This window comes from Hippoglossus stenolepis, chromosome 4, assembly GCF_022539355.2.
Source record: "Hippoglossus stenolepis isolate QCI-W04-F060 chromosome 4, HSTE1.2, whole genome shotgun sequence".
NCBI classification, from domain to species: domain Eukaryota; kingdom Metazoa; phylum Chordata; class Actinopteri; order Pleuronectiformes; family Pleuronectidae; genus Hippoglossus; species Hippoglossus stenolepis.
Window position 1 is genome coordinate 12,678,343 of NC_061486.1, and position 16,281 is coordinate 12,694,623.

The 16,281-nt window shown below is 41.5% G+C and overlaps 1 protein-coding gene across 1 annotated transcript in view; it reads left to right on the forward strand.

Moving 5' to 3' along the window:
* grik4 (glutamate receptor, ionotropic, kainate 4) overlaps positions 1 to 16,281 on the forward strand; it is a 155,131-nt gene that overhangs the window by 23,385 nt on the left and 115,465 nt on the right. Inside the window, exons 2-3 of the mRNA XM_047339706.1 lie at positions 9,305 to 9,469; positions 12,520 to 12,617. Of these exons, the coding sequence (XP_047195662.1) occupies positions 9,305 to 9,469; positions 12,520 to 12,617 (263 nt within the window). The remainder of the gene's footprint in view (positions 1 to 9,304; positions 9,470 to 12,519; positions 12,618 to 16,281) is intronic.

Below are 16,281 nucleotides of genomic sequence, written 5' to 3' on the forward strand. Positions count from 1 at the left end.
AACTAAAGAATGGATTCTGTCAACAGAAACGCTTTTATTTTGAAACGCATACAGCAAGTGTTGCAACCATTTATGTTTGTGACATACATTCATCAGATAAACATTAAAACTCAGATGAACGATCATTTGCTTTGTTTATTCTGCAGTGAAACACAATGTTTATGTGTGTATGACACAAACGTATTTACAACACTTCCCGAAACCCATTTCAAAGTAAAAGCACTCCAGCGTTTCACTTTCTGAATACACTCATTTGTTCTAACGGGGCTTTGACTGCTATGGGTTAGGGTTAGGTAACCCCTAACCCCTAATTCGACAGACCGGAAGATGAACATCTTTATACCGTAGAGTACTGACATTTAGTTTAGTACATAATCGGACGTGTATTGAAGGAAATGCAGCTCCGCCTCCAGCAGCGGACACACAGCGCGTGTGAACAACAGACAACCGACACACAGCTGATCTGCGGCGCAACAGCAGCCCGTGAATTTAGAGAGTTCTGGAATCGACAGTGAAGGTTTGAGAGATCGACCGGTAGATCACGATCAACGGGTTGGCGACAACTGTCTTAGGTAGTTCTTATCACACAAGTTAACATTTTTCAGTTAAGTTTGGTTTTGATTTATTATCTGATACTATAAAACTGGGAGGAAACGTCATGATTGACAGCTGAGACTGTCTCATGATTGGTCGAGCATGTGTATGTGCAGGATCTCACTAACGCAGCCCCAACCCCTGATCACTACTGCACAGGCTCTGGCTGCAAAATTTGCTAAATGACAGCGTTTGGATATTTTTTTACTTCATTACTGGATAGTGGCAGGAAGTGGAGCTGCATTGTCCATCTTTTTATAGAGTCAAATATAAATAGACAATGGATAAGTTAGTATTTGAGCCACATTGATCAGTTTCAGGTATTAAAAAATCCATTTACTGTAATTTTTTATCAGTCACTATTACCAGGTTGCTCATGTTGGTGTTTGATCATATGATAATTATTTGACTTGGCTACTGTGAGGGCCACATCAGAAGCTTTTTCCCCCCGATGTCCTCATTGTCTCATCCAACGTGGCAAAGAGTGGTCTGATGGGAACTGCTGTCGGAAACCATCAACTAGAGGTCTGACATTACAGCTTTCTAATCATTGTCCCTTTATCTCAGTGTTGTCATTCACCCATTGTAATGAATCCTTTGTATAAGGAAGTTTGAAAGCGAAGGCAGCGCGTAATTAGGATTTGATTCACAGACCCACAGGGACTCTATCAAAGGGTCCCCTTTAAACACAAAATAGTGATTTCAACACCAATCATCATAATTATTAACTGCATTACATTGATATCTACATTTATGGTTCCATCCGTTTCCCCACTGGCCACCGGTGACAACAGAAAGTGTAAGAGCCGCTGCCTAACTATGCATTAATTGAAATGACTGTCAAACTTTTTTTATGGCACTCAGCCTCGGATTAATGAGACTCAACACATCAGTCCACTCGCTCACATTATGTGGGCTATAATTATATTATACGACACCAGGAAATCAGTCTCTTGTTGCCAGGTCTTCCGTGAGCGAGATTTTCTAATTATGTAAGATAGCACCTCCGCTTCCTTTTGGTAGTGCACTGCACCACAGGGCTTGTGGATGAGATTGATTAAAGTGTGGAACTAGCAATTCCATTCGCCATGCAGTCAGACAAGCAGACAGATTGGCTGTGGTACAGTTCGCAGTCATGCCGCTTCAAGTGCATAAAACAGCTATTAGACAAGCACGAGACGCAGCATTCACATCCGTCCGCATACACAAGGGCCTGGGTGTTGAGGCGCACACAGGTACATACCCACACGTTCATACACTCCCAGATAAACACGGACTCTCTGACTGAAAGGACTGTGATGGCTGCAGCTAATGAATGTCAAACCAATCGTCAGAGAAATGAGAAAAAGCAATCATGTTTAAAATATCAGATTATTTAAGTATTATTTAAATGGAAGGGAAAACAAATTGCAACATGAATCAAGCTCCACAAGTGATATCTGAAACGAAAGGCAGAACGTGATGGTTCTGGATGAGCAGATTTAAAATTTAGTAATTTTTAGCAGCAAACGTCAAGAGAGTGTGTGTGTGTGTCTGCATTTACAACCCGCTCTGGTAAAAGTGAAGAGAGTGACCTTTTAGTTAAAAATAAAATGGACAATATGAAGTACAATCTCCTGACACAGCCTTGACATTAAAACTGTGCCATTGGTGGAACATTTTAAAAATTACTGCTTTCATTTTCAGTCACCCTCATCAGTACCTTTGGCCTGACTCTTTGAAAAAAGGGCGAAATGCACAAACGCATTGAACTAAAAGGCCGCTGAATGGCGGTGCTGAAAAGGGGGCGGCCTTTTGCATTTTCAAATCGTGAGATCCTCGACCTTCACTTTCACTGTTCCCTACGTCTCATATAAACCTGGGAGTGATTTATACACCGGGGGTTGAGTACATGGTTTCTGTTTAAGTCCGATCGAATAAATGTGTAAGGTTTCCAGCAATTCATGCATAAAGTATGTCAAAGCTATATTTAGAGTTAGTGTATTAAAGCAATAAAGGACTGCAGTGACAGTGATAAAGAGAGAGCTAAAGATATGAGTCAGTGTCCCAAAGCAGAGTTTGATTAGTTAATTAACTGCTTTGTTATTCCGGGTGCTCGAAAGGCATTGCGGTGCATGGCCTGGCCCGTAGTGGCTGCTGAGTCGAAGCTGTCATTAAACCCTTTTCAAACCTGCATTAGTACGCAGCTCGGTTTCTGTGTTGGCCCTGATCTGATCCCTCCTGAACACATGATAGCCTGGACTAATCTGCAGCTCCCACAAAACAAGCAGACCTCCAATTAAGTTGCTGAAGCAGGAGTCGATGTCAGAATGTGAAGGAGACGAATGTTTGCAATGAATAATGTAAAGCCCCCGATATGCAGCTCACTTAAAAGAGGGGACTGCAGGTGATCAGTTAGTAAAGCAGAGTTGTAGCCTTCAAATTGCAATATATTATATATACAGTGTCAAAATAAAGATGGCATTTTCTTTTACTTTAACTGATTTGAATTGTTAAGTTAGCTTACCTTGTAATTGTTTGTCCTTTGTGCATATTTTCACGTTACACAAAGAAGAGGATGATCAACAACGAGGAAACTAACAGGGTGTTAGAATGGCACAAAGCCACTTAGTGCGTCAGGGGCTTGTGTTTATTGGTTTATTGGTAAAAGCGTTGTTCCATCTTTGAAAAATGATTTGAAGGGCGACACGTTTCTGTATATGTATGGCACTTCATTCGAGAAGTGCAGATGTAATTACCCATTCAATTCATATTTAAGCAGCAAAAACTGTAAAATAGCAATGGCAATTTCTATTTGAGAGCAGGATCCGAGCAAAAAGACTCACAAATGGAAACGTGGGAGTCTTTTTCCACCTTTTGAAAGAGAAGAACAAGTGGCTGATGTCTTTAATAAAACATATACTCAGTCTTAGTGTTCGCCAAAAATCCTCAGTGTGCGCTGTAAGTACACTTGTTTTTTGTCTGACTTGAAACCGGGTGAAACGAGGAGATGTCTATGCCAGTAAAACTTTTAACGATTTTCATCATCCTGTTGAGGCTGAATTAAGTTGAGATGTTTTTGTTAGTTAGCATAATGCCATCGGTATAAAAGGGGTGAATACTGTGGTAGTGGCTGCCCAAGTCAAATTCAGCCAAAGCGGTACATTGTTAGTGAGTCTGCACAGTGAGTTACAACTATCAGTTTCATTTGTTGCACACGCCTACTGAAGGTGACTCTTGTGCACCACAAAGTCCTCAACGGTCTGAATCCGACTTCTCTGCAAGGTCATTCTCAATGCGACACAAGTGGCAACAGGAAGGATCAAAAATCGACAGAGGGGTGGTGAACACACTGTAGACGTCTCAGCTGAAGGATCCACCCCCAGTATACACGCACACTCACCACGGTCGCCGGATGGTGCGGTAAATCCCTGATTAATTAAATCAGATGTGACCCTTTTTTATCTTTGCCAAGGTAATACTAATCTTAACCATGGCTGCATAATTTGATTGCACAGTTAGACCCTGCCCCGGTGTGAATGCATCCCCTGACCCTCGCTCAGTGATTGGGAACGTTTAAAGCATAAGTGGAGACTGGGAGCTGATAGTGGCTCCTCTCTGAATGTGGAGCTCTCTCCTCCAGCGGCCACAAACCGTGTGGCTCCTTCTCTGCTGCAGCCTCGGATTTGGCTCCTCTCATTTGTTGCATCTCACACTGTTAATCATGACTTCATCGTGTGACTTAGGTTTAAATGTAGAGTGGAAACAAAAAGCGTTCTTACATTGTAACGTATTACTTTCTGGACTTGAAACAGACTATTGGGTTCTATGAAAGTAAGTATGGTTTACACGATTATATTCACTTCTCACTCTGAATTAATTCTAGCTTCTTACTTATATGTGGCCACAATATGTGACTATCGGCAGCACATGTATGTGCTATAGCAGCCCGGCAATAGGCTCCATTGATTTACAATTCAAATGACAGCCATGTTACAATATGCAGTTTTTATATTCTCTAAACCCATTTATCTGATCAAGGGCCGAGTCTCTCTGAACTCCTGCCCCCCTCCCCCGATCTGTTAATGTCTTTTTTCCCGATCAAAGCCTGCAGGTTGAAGAGTACTTTACCATTAATTACCCCATACAGTAGGAAAGGAGCGAGTTCATTTGATCTGTATTCAACACATGGTCGGAAGGGGAAGGGGGATTCAGCCATTGAGTTAATAGAGAAGCCAGTAGATCTTTCAAAGGGATAATGAGTTTTTTACCCTTGGTTCCAATTTTCCAGAGACACGTCAAACTTTTGAATGCTGACGTTACATACGTTATAGCTCCTAAGGCAATGCCTGCTCGTTTTGAACCTTCCTATTTTGTACCACTACAACGGCTCTGGTACTGATTTGAAATTGCTTGACATCTGACAGAGGTTGAGGTCCATATGTCTTGATTGTGGTTTACATTTAGCAGCAGCTCTTCAGCTCCATTTAAAAACTCTGTTTAGAAAGAATAAGCAGAGAAAGGGATAGAAAACTGCAGTTAGTCTTCCTTAGTTTAAATCTCATGTTCAGGATGGATAATTCCAGATTCTAAATGCCAGTGACAGAAACTCTTAATTGCACCTTGTGTGTTTGCGTGTGTGTGCATGCGTGCGTGCATGTGTGTGTGTGTGTGTGCACATCTGCAACAAGAGATGCATGGTTGTTGCTCGTGTTGTGAACAAAGGTGACAAAATCGCATTGCTCCATGCAATAAGGGCTCTCAATCTTATAGACCGAACTATTATTGAGAACGACAAGGTTTACAGAGTTTATACGGGGATGGTGCTGCTGCTCTTTATTGTTCCTGGGGTGTTATGATTAAAAGTTAGCCAGGGGTTAGCAGGTTTACAAAAGGTTCACATCTGTAAGAAATGCTCAAAGACCTCATGAGATCACCTCCCTGTGCCTTCCGTGCCTTTATTTTACAGGAATTCTCCCTTTCTACTTACTTTTCACTGAGCCTCAGAATACCTCCAGGCTACTCATTGATTTGTTCCGATGGATCAAGGCTGAGCTCATGTTTTGCCTGCGTTGAAACAGCATTGCTTGTTTGCCTGCTGTCATGTATTGACCACTCCCAACAGTCAATCTCCTGTGAGACCGAGACATTTCAGAAATAAGTTTATTTCACTGCTGTAGGTACGGTTATATCTGTGTGGCTAGATTTGCACTCCGGAATAAGGCATTTAACTTCGCTGCATATATTGATGTTCTTTCTTTTTTGAGGCCTTGAGGAAAGAAGTTATTTACACACTTTTGTCTTGTTAAGGAAAGTTGTCACAGATGAAATAAAATGTCAGAAGCAGACTATAAAACATCGTGGCAAAGAGAAGACAAACAACATGCAAACAAAAAAGTCATGAAAGCAGTCAAGAGTGAGGCCAAAAGTTACAGTAGAGACAGAAGTGAAGGCAGATATCATAGTCAACATTTGAATAACTCATGAGGTATGTTTTCCATCACATTGTAATAAATAACATTTGCAGATTTATACAGAATTGTCCTAATCATGCACCAAATTCACTGAACATATTTCCCACCATCTCACCCCTGACATACCAGATCCTCTCAGTGGTTGTAGTTATTACTAGTGAATATTAATGATGTGCAACAACTTGGCCAACTGGAAACTATTCATCTGACCTCTGTTTATCTCCTCGTTGTTATGCTATTTTATCTTTTTATTATTATAATTATTGTTTTTATCTAACTGATTTTTTGGGTCACTTGTGGGCAACAAACTGAATTTTAACATTAATATTATCACCTTTTACAAGTTTTTATGGTACAATTTTTTGCAGGGAATTTGACATTGGGGCATTGTTTACATAACCTAGTTTAAAAAAGCAGTAATTGGTTTTTAAGGTGTGATCCTTAAGTTGAGAACGAATCAATTTCCTTTTAGCTCTGCTAGACAGAAAAACTAATGGTGGAGATTAAACTGCTGATTAGAACAGTGAGAGTGAACTGAAACAGTCAAGTTATTCAGCCATGAAACCAAAACAAGGAGCTGAAAGACACCTAAGTGCTCCATGGAGCTGAGTGACACTACGAGCGACCCCTTTCACATACATGTAGCCGTTCTCTCCATTATTGATATCAATTGTAGCAGCTTTAAAGTCCGGTGATGTAACGCGGCTATGTTTGGATGTTAGAATGAGAACTTTATTCATGATCTTGTCAAGAAGTCATGTTTAAATCATTCTTTTCAAATTGATCTGAAGTTTCAATCATCAGACAGACAGACAGTCCTGAGAGCTGAGTGATGAATATTTATGGAGCTGGGTTTTGTTTTTCGTTGAAGACTATGCTTAAAGATGACTGTAGTGAATGTTGAGGCCATTAAGCTAGTTAGATGTAAGATGACTATTCTACACAATAAAGCCATAAAGAGCCGTCTTTTAAAGGCTTACCTTGAACACGCCTGCTTGTCTTCACTTTTAACCCGACACATAAAGTGTAACTCGAGTTCATTGCAGAGAAATGTCCCCCCTTCGGATAAAATTTGAATTGATCGTGTGCCTTAGATTTTATTAAACTGCTCAAGTATTATACCACTGATCATATTAAGTTGTGGAGATGAGTACAACCTCGGACGACCTTTCACTGCGACTCTTTGCTTCCTAGCGGAGCATGTTTGTTGGTCGTAGATATTGGCCTGTTGTGACTCAGCCCCGCGATGATATCAGATGAGTGGATACGTCTCATCTTTGCAAGTCAAATGAAGTTGTTGTTTATTCAACTGTGTGATCAGCAAAGAAAAGGTCACTACAAACATGTTCCAGCTCTGTGTGCAGCTCTGCACATCCAATACTGCTATGATTAGGCTCGGGGCTACAACACTCATCCTGCCGCCTTTTTTTTTTTTTTATCCTTTTGATGGATAGTCTACAGTACATTTACCTCTGCAGCCAAGTTGTACTGAATTCTTTTTTTTAAACGCCTTATTAATTTCACACTTTTGCGGGTAGGTTACTTTCATCCCCTGTCTCTACTTGAGCTTTGAATATAATCTATTTAACTTTTAGAAGCTGTGCTAACCCAACATAATTATAGTCATTTCAAAGCCAGCTTTCAGCCACCTGTTGCTCATGTTATAATTTTCCTTTTCCACTTTCAGTGTAGACGTATCGAGGTAAATTATAGCTTGATTTTTAGCACTTGGATATAGCTTGTATAAATGCTGGGTCTCCATGCAGCCTGCTGATGTATTTAGGCTGAAGCATGATTAACTGGTTATTTGTGATATGTTTATATAATTGATTTTCTTGTGGCTAAGCTGAACATTGATTGCTCCCTGGTGGCTGGCTGCAGTAAGGTTCTCAAACCGAGCCTGCTCCATGTTACTGTATGGGACATGGACATGATTTTTTTAGTTGGACCATCTAGCTTACACAAATTCAGTCTTATTCACCAGTCTTAAATAGCAGTAATCCTACCTCCACAAAGGTCATAATGTTCAGTATTTTTGTTGAAGAGGTGTTGATTGAACTGTGTTTTCATTTTGTTGAACGGCATTGTGTTATGTTGAAAGGTGTCATTTCATTTCTTTCCGAAGAAAATTATATTTATTGTGTATTTTTTATCAGCCGCAATGACAAAGTGACATCTGCTGTTAAAGGTCATAGAAAGAGTTCATATTTTTATCAAGATCAAATATCGTCTTGAATAGAATCCATTTGCACTGCGTAATTATTTGAGAAACAAGGTGGCTGTCGGATACATGTTATAAAGTTGAACCTGCCTTCTGAATGTCTTTTATTGTCTTTTATTGTTGCTGTACTTGCTCACAATTTACGACTCAATAGTCATCGTGAGATAAGGAATGACTAACAGCCTTCTTAATACCAATCCCCTTCAGTTATTATGCTGATATCAAACTACCCTTTTCTGCATAAAATATGAGATGAGTGCATTATCTACATTTAGTTTCTTTGTAAGTGGCTGAGCTTTGCCATTTACAGGACAGACATCTGTTATTCTAATACAATACACATACAGAATGAGTATGAATTAATTCTTAGTAGAACATGTTGTCTCATCATTATTTGATGCTCCTGTGGCAAACTAATTACAATTTTTTAAATAGTGTAGCATCTCTGAAAATCTGCAGCAGTGACTGGAGTATTAAGTCTCTACTCTGCCTTTATGAAAACCAAACAGCCAGCCCATTTCCTTTTCACGCCTTTTCTGCCTTACTGTGATTCAGTTTTTTTTGTCGTGTTCTTGAAAATCCAACCAAGATTTTCAAACCATAAGGCTTTCAAGGTTTTATTGTACAGATACAATATTTACATTAAAAAAGCACTCACCCTTTTGGAAGAAAAGTAGATTCCGCGCACTAAGAGCTGCTTCCAAAGTGTGGTTTTATTAAAAACAACACTGTGCCTTTGTCGGCACTTTAGATTAATGGAGAGCAGTGTGCACAAAATGTCACCCAGGTATTGGTGCTAATAAATCCATACACCTTGGGAGCAACTTTCAGTGGAGTGAACTTTTATTTTGTACCTAAGAAAGTTTAAATACATGACCTGTCTTAACAGGTTCTCGGATTGAATGATCATTGGCCATGTGGGAAGCCCTGGCCCCCAACAAAACAGCCCGTCTCTAGACTGCAGATACTTATTTATGTTTTCGTGTCTACTCTCACCATCACAAACCATCGCTCTTTTCCCTTTCCTTCTCCGCAGCTGCCATCCTTGATGACCCTATGGAGTGCAGCAGGGGAGAGCGTTTAGCCATCACGCTGGCCAAAGACAGCATCAACAGGAACTCAAACCGCTCCATCACTGGCAAGTTGGAGGTGGACATCTTTGAACTGCTGAGAGACAGTGAATATGAGATGGGGGAAACAAGTAAGTAACACAGCGGGAAAAAAGAGTTTGTGTGTGTGCTTGTTCATTTGGGCGTTATGTCTGTCGGTGTGTTGAGTCAGAGAAAAACGTGGAGAAAGCATTAAAGTTAAGGCACCGCTGGATCCAGTCGGGAATCACACTTAAACCCGTCTGTCACTCAGGCCTACTGTCTTCTTTTTCACTCCATCTTTCACACGCTCTCTCCCCTTGTGCAGAGATACGTCTGTGTGGTTGTACAATACTTTGGCCAAACAGAAGCAAACAAAACCGTATGGCAGACCGGTTGTGTTGTAGAAACACAAAAGGAGCTGTGATTTCTTGAAAGCTACGGGAATCAAAAGATGTATTAATGTCTGTTTTCTAGGTTTTTATACAGGAGCTCATGGCCCAGCAACACAACATTTGCTGTGTAGTGACATGTTCCCGTAACTGAAAACACACCGATTATGTAATTTCCTGTAATTTGTCCACACATATGTCACAAATGTATCACAAAGAATGACTCAGCTAGCTTTATTATCTATTTGTTTTCATCATTGCTATTGATCGATTGTACTGAAAAACAATCCAAAATCAACACATCACAGCATGTGTCTGCCCTGCCCCCCCCCCAAAAAACAACATAAACAGCTATGACAAGAAGTGTACGACACATTTCCACTTTCACAAACCAAAGAGCCGCCGTGGCATCGCTTAATCCATGGAAACACCGCTTCACTTACCACAACAAGGAGAAACCCTATTACTTTCTCTGCCTGGTTTACCACAAACCCTTTCCGTGTTACTGAGTATGTTCGTGGGTATGCCTGCTGGATTGTGTGTATTTTAAGCTAATGTTTTGTGTGTGTGTGTGTGTGTGTGTGTGTGTGTGCGTGTGTGTGTGCTGTGTGTGTGTGTGTGTGTGGATTAGGGACGGATCAGTGGCCGCAGTTAGATGAAAATATCACAGAGGGAGAACTACCTGCCCAGAAAAGTCCCACCCCCACCTTTCAAACACCTACTGTGTACCTGTGTAGTATATTGCTCCTGCATGCATCACTAGACTGGCTGCTGCTTTTTCAAGGTAGAAAATAGCGCATGACAAGACTCCAGATATTGTCTCACAGTTAATCTGTTGCATTTAAATCCACGTAGCACATATAACTGGTTTGCTTTCTGTGCACCTGAGATTGCTTGAATCCCAATAATGTAAATTCCTTAGGACCTAAAAGGAAACTGGAAGTATTTTAGTAACTCAACCTGCAGCTGGAAGGTGTTGATTGCTGTAGTGGTAGTGTGTGTTGTGCGCCTCCTCCATGTTAGTGGATGAGACATAATAAAAAGTCAAACTGACGAATGTTCTAGTGCAACCTTTTTCCAGTAAGTTTGATTTTAATTTCCAATTCAATGCCAAAAAAAACCGGGCTGAAACGTCATGATTGACAGTTGAGACTGACTCACTATTGGTCAAACACATGCAGCCCCCCCAATCACCCATGTGCAGACCTCAAATGCACAACATGGTGGCGTTCATATCCGGGACATGTTAGCTCCATTTCTGGACTGTGGGAGGAAGTGTGGACTCATTGTCCATCTTCATATAAAGTCTAATGTGTTTAAACATGCAGGTTTTGGTTCTGGTCTACTGCCATGTTTTCTTTCTCCATGTCTGTCTGCATCTTTTCTTCAGTTAGTAACCAGCAAACCTGTCAAGTATTTCTCCGGTCCAACTCATTACAGCTCTAATCGTTCCAAGGTTCAATAGGTCCTATTGATCAGGGAAAAATCGATGTCAAGATGGGGAAATTGACTTCACTCGACCTAGTGACCTTCTGACCATAATTTCCTTGCAGTTAGCAGTACAGTTCTATTCTGACAATTCATGGCAGTGATAAACGCCTTGACGCTGATGCCAACGTCTGGGGAAAAAAGATAAACTGTGAGCGAGCGAATATATATGTATGAATGCATATACATGTATGCATGTAATGTAGACACCCACCCAAGGCCAGCTATCATAAAGAGAGCAAATTGAAGTGACCAAAGGACAAGGAGCATGTTCGCTGGGAGTCAAATCATGTGGCTTTTTAATTTGGTGAACCGATGCGGGCATGTGTGCATTGGTATGTGTCTATGAAACTGTGTGCATACATGCGTACGTGCGTGTTTGTGTAAAGTGTCTGTGTGTTCATGTCTTTCCGCCCCCATGGGTGACTATGGAATGACTTATTAATCATTTGATTCACTGTCTCTTGATTCATGCCGTGGGTCAGAAAACGGTTCCCCTTTGCCACTTTCACACACAGAGCTGGTTAATGCTCTGCATTCTCCCCAGCACGAGTAAATGATGCGAGTCAGATGCACAGACTCACAGAATCCTTGACTGTGGAGGTTTAATTAGAAGCTAAGGATTATAAAACCACAAGAAATACCACTTGGTTTCCCTGTATAGGAGGGTAAAGCTTATGGTCTGTGTACATTAAACTCTCATTCTCTAAAGGTTTCTGTGTAAGAATATTGTTTCATCCCCAAAGTTAATTGTATATTTAGAATCTCTAAAACAAGATGAGATTTGTGTGTCCCTTTTCCGAATGTTATGTCGTTTCTGTGCAAATGTTCAAATAGGAGATTTCATATTTTAAGCCAATAGATGTTACTGCATGTGTCTGTTTATGTCTGTGGTAAGATGATGAGTTCCTCCCACAGACTATTAAACTCTCAGGGACAGACGCTGTAGGATTGTTTTTGTATGTGCATCACGCTTTGCATATCAAGTTTGGACAAATGCATTCGGCCTTGTAGATGTTTCACCAACACATGTAGGATCAGCTTCCCCTGAGACAATAGAAGTGCTGGCTCAGGCTGCTAACTGTTAAGAGGCTGAGATAGTCAGCATGTGAATCCATTAACATCTGACTGAAGAGGCCTTTTTTTTTTTTTAATGGCTTGCCTCAGATTCTTGAAGAAATCCTGCACTTTACTTTCCTCTTTAGCACCGATTGACTTGCTTTGTCTCTTCCTGTCTCTGTTCCCCTCCCACCCCTTCGTCCTCCACCCCCTGTTCCTCTCAGTGTGCCAGATCATGTCCAAAGGGGTGGTGGCAGTGCTCGGCCCCTCCGCCAGTCCGGCCTCCAACTCCATCATCAGCAATATCTGCGGAGAGAAGGAGGTGAGTTGATGCACCCGACTGACCTGTATGCCTGCAGGCCCAGGTTAGGCAGCCCACTCACACACACCACCAGTAACACAGAGCTTGGAACTGTGATGCTCATTAGCAGCTATGTGGGTTTATTTTGTGGGAGACTGAGGGGGAATGAAATCCGACTTGTTTGTGAAAATGATGAAATACCTCAACGGTGTCCATTCCGGTCGCATTCAAATCAAAGCTCCGCTGGAGATTTGATTTCCTGTGCTCACCTCATTAGCTTGGAGCATTTTGGCTCACTGGTAGCCACTGTTTGGAGATTTGTTATCCAAACAAACCCTTGTAAACAGAGTTTTGTGTGCACCTGGTCACCCCAGTCCTCCTCTGGGGGGGGGGGGGACAAAGGATTTCCACCTGACTGTTAATGCTGTGTTCCTTTGTTGCTGGTTTGCTGCATGAAGGTTTTCTTCACAGTGGAACAGCTAAACCCACGCACAACACGAACAAGATCAGTGCATAGCAAAATGCTGTTGAACTCATCAAGCTGTATCAGTATGAACAGAATCGAAGTAAGTTGTGTGGTATAAGTAAAATAAAAAGTCAACCTCAAATAGAAAAAATAGATCTGAAATAAATAAGGCTGAATATCAAATAGGTCATCAAAGCTGTTTTAACAAAAGCTGCTTTTCCCAAAACATAATTTCAACCTGCAAAAAAAAAAGTAGCAGCCAGACCCTCGAGTCTGACAACAGAGGTGAAAGCAGAGTGCAGACGAAGCCATTCGATGAATGGTAATGGCTGCCGCTGGAAAATAATTAAAATCTTCAGTCCAAATCTAGAGACAGACCGAGCTTCTCTCCTCTCTTCTGAGCTCATGTGTTGGCAGTGTTTTTCCTTTTTACTTCAAACGTATCCACCTTAGTCACTATTTCTTCACCGGTACAGAACATATTCGAGCAGCTTGTGCCCCACAGAGGTGACCAATCATTGGTCAGATGTTGATTGGCAATTACTGCAGTGATGAAGTGTCAGATGAGAGAACTCGCAAATATCACATTGTGCACATCACGTTTGCAAAATGGACCTAAATGCAAAGGCTGTGTGTTCTGTGGCAGGCTGCCCTCGTCTTATTCTAACTTAGTGTCTTGTGCTGTTGATTCTGTGTAAAGCCATTCTCACATCAATGCTCAGCCCCTCCTTGCACCGCTGCCACATGCTCTCTCTCTCTCTCTCTCTCTCTCTCTCTCTCTCTCTCTCTCTCTCTCTCTCTCTCTCTCTCTCTCTGGCTCACTCTAGCTGCTTTCAGACATGCACTGAACACTGAACTTTTCTATCTCCGCCTGGCTTCCCCAACATCCGCTAACATCAACGGGTGGTAGGCATTAATTAGTGCGGTAGAACATACAAGGGATGTTCTCCATCTTGTCCATTGTTCTAAAAGGGGACAGTGTTTAGTTTAAAAAAGGCATAGAGGTAATGCTGTCTGATCTACTGAGCGGCCACATGGCTTTCATAGTGCTGACATACAAGCCAGTAGCCAGTCAGATTTACCTTTAGCCTCAGTGTACCCTCAAGGCCAAAACACTTGATGACACTAAGGTGCACAACTGAAGTTATGTCAATAATATCTGCTGGTGGCCACTAACACCTGCTAACATCTGCTGGTAGTTGGTAACTTAACTTGTGCAGACAAGACGTACAAACGTACAAGAGATATTCACCATCTTGTCCTAAAAGAAAAGTAGGAAGTCTTTGGAAAGTCAGGAGAATTCGATGTGAGGACACAGCAGGGGATCCACCGCGAGTGAGTCGGGGGGCTGATGACGCTACTCGTTACTTCCTGACTCCGCCTGCTGCACCCGGCTGCTCCACCTTTCGCCCCAAATAATGCAGAGGGTTTGATGCTGTTGTGAAAGTGTCTGTGCAGAGAACCTCCTGCTGTGTTGTGCATGTGTGAAAGGCAAACTGTGGGTAAACTCCGTAGCCAATGTCACGTCTGAAAATGGCTTCTCTGGCTCTCTCTCTGTCTCTCTCATGGCACTTTGACCTGTCTGTCACAGTTAAACTGACAAATAGGGTAACATCCCTCTAAATCATTGGGCCAGTAAACCATCAGGAAAACCTTGGCAGCATGACACCAGTCGTAAGCATGTACTTCTCAGCAGCTCGGCTCTGCCTTGCCTGTCATTCAGGGTGCACATGAGAGCTTGCTGGATTTACAGGAGCAAACAGTGTTGAATGTGCGTCACGGTCACGCCCCCATGCCAGAGTTCACAGTAACCAGCAGCTCAAGATGTAAAGTCATGACAACAGACTTCTCACCAACACCTACGCCTGTGGATTGAAATGATGAATCAGAGCGAATAGGTCCCTGTGCACCGGTCGTAACTGGCAGAGGTCACGGAGGGAGTTAAAACCTCCAGGAAGCATTATCACTGGAACTAAAATTAGTAAATGGCCCTGAGTGCAGGATGAGTCATCAAACAGTGGGAACTGTTATACAGGAAAGGAAAAGTTCAAATATGATATGATACTCTGGGTTGTTTTTTTTTCGACACGTTGTGGTTTATAATTATTAGTTCATATGATTGAGCCCTTAACACAGACACACATGATTAAACCTGGGAAATTTAGTTTTCATTTCATGGATCATTTAATGCCAAGTCTGAGGGCCTAATTCAGTTTCAAACACTGATATGATGTGACAATTATTATTATTATTATTGTTTTTTATTGGGATTGGATTAAACTAGTCAACAACCATAATGTCTTATCTGAGTATTGAAGGAAAACATAGAGCTTTACTTAATATACAAAGACCCCAGGGGGAATTATTTGACTTGTCTGAAATGTTGTGTTTTGTTGTCTGATGAGCCAGAACACTTTTGAATTACACAAAAAACATTAAAAAATATGTATATAAATCGATTATAGAAAAGAAATATATATTTGTATTTGTCATTTTATACGTGATAGCTTAACTGCTGTGCTTTGCTACATTTATGAACTTTTATACTTTTTGGGTTAGGGTTAGGGTTACTTTTTTTTAACCCTGATGAGGCCTAGGGTCGATAAACAAATAATTATGTTTCACCGAGAGACGGTGTTTTTTTGCCACAGCTGTTTTTTTACCACAGCATTATTCACTACCCAAGACTCCAATGGTCTTTTGTACTTCTACCAGCCTCACTAAAGAGCACCTGTCGGATCAGCCTGAGTCATGCAGCGCTTCCTTCCTCCACGTTTTTTCTGGTCATTGCTCCATTTGTAGAAAACTGTTGAAAATATGAATAACACACATATAAGCTACCTTCAGATTTTCAAAACTACATGTCAGCTTTCTTTCACTTCATCAATCACTTGGCCTCCACAAGTATATTCTGGTGTGCTCGCTGCCATAATTGGATTGGGTCCACAGGGAAACCGCCTTTTTAACTGCATGCATTTGATCAGCATGACTATTAAAGGACAGCCCATATTAAAAGACATCCCATTACCATCTCTTTAATGTCCTCTGGTTCAGCACAGCCGTCTTTCTAATGAGACATCAGTCTGTTATAGTGGTAGACGGACCAGGACTCCCTGCTGGTGAACAATCTCTGGTGGCATTGACTGGCAGGCCAGGCTGCTTTGGAAGACTGACTGTGATAATACCACTGTGTGAATACGAAAAGACCCCATGAAGTGA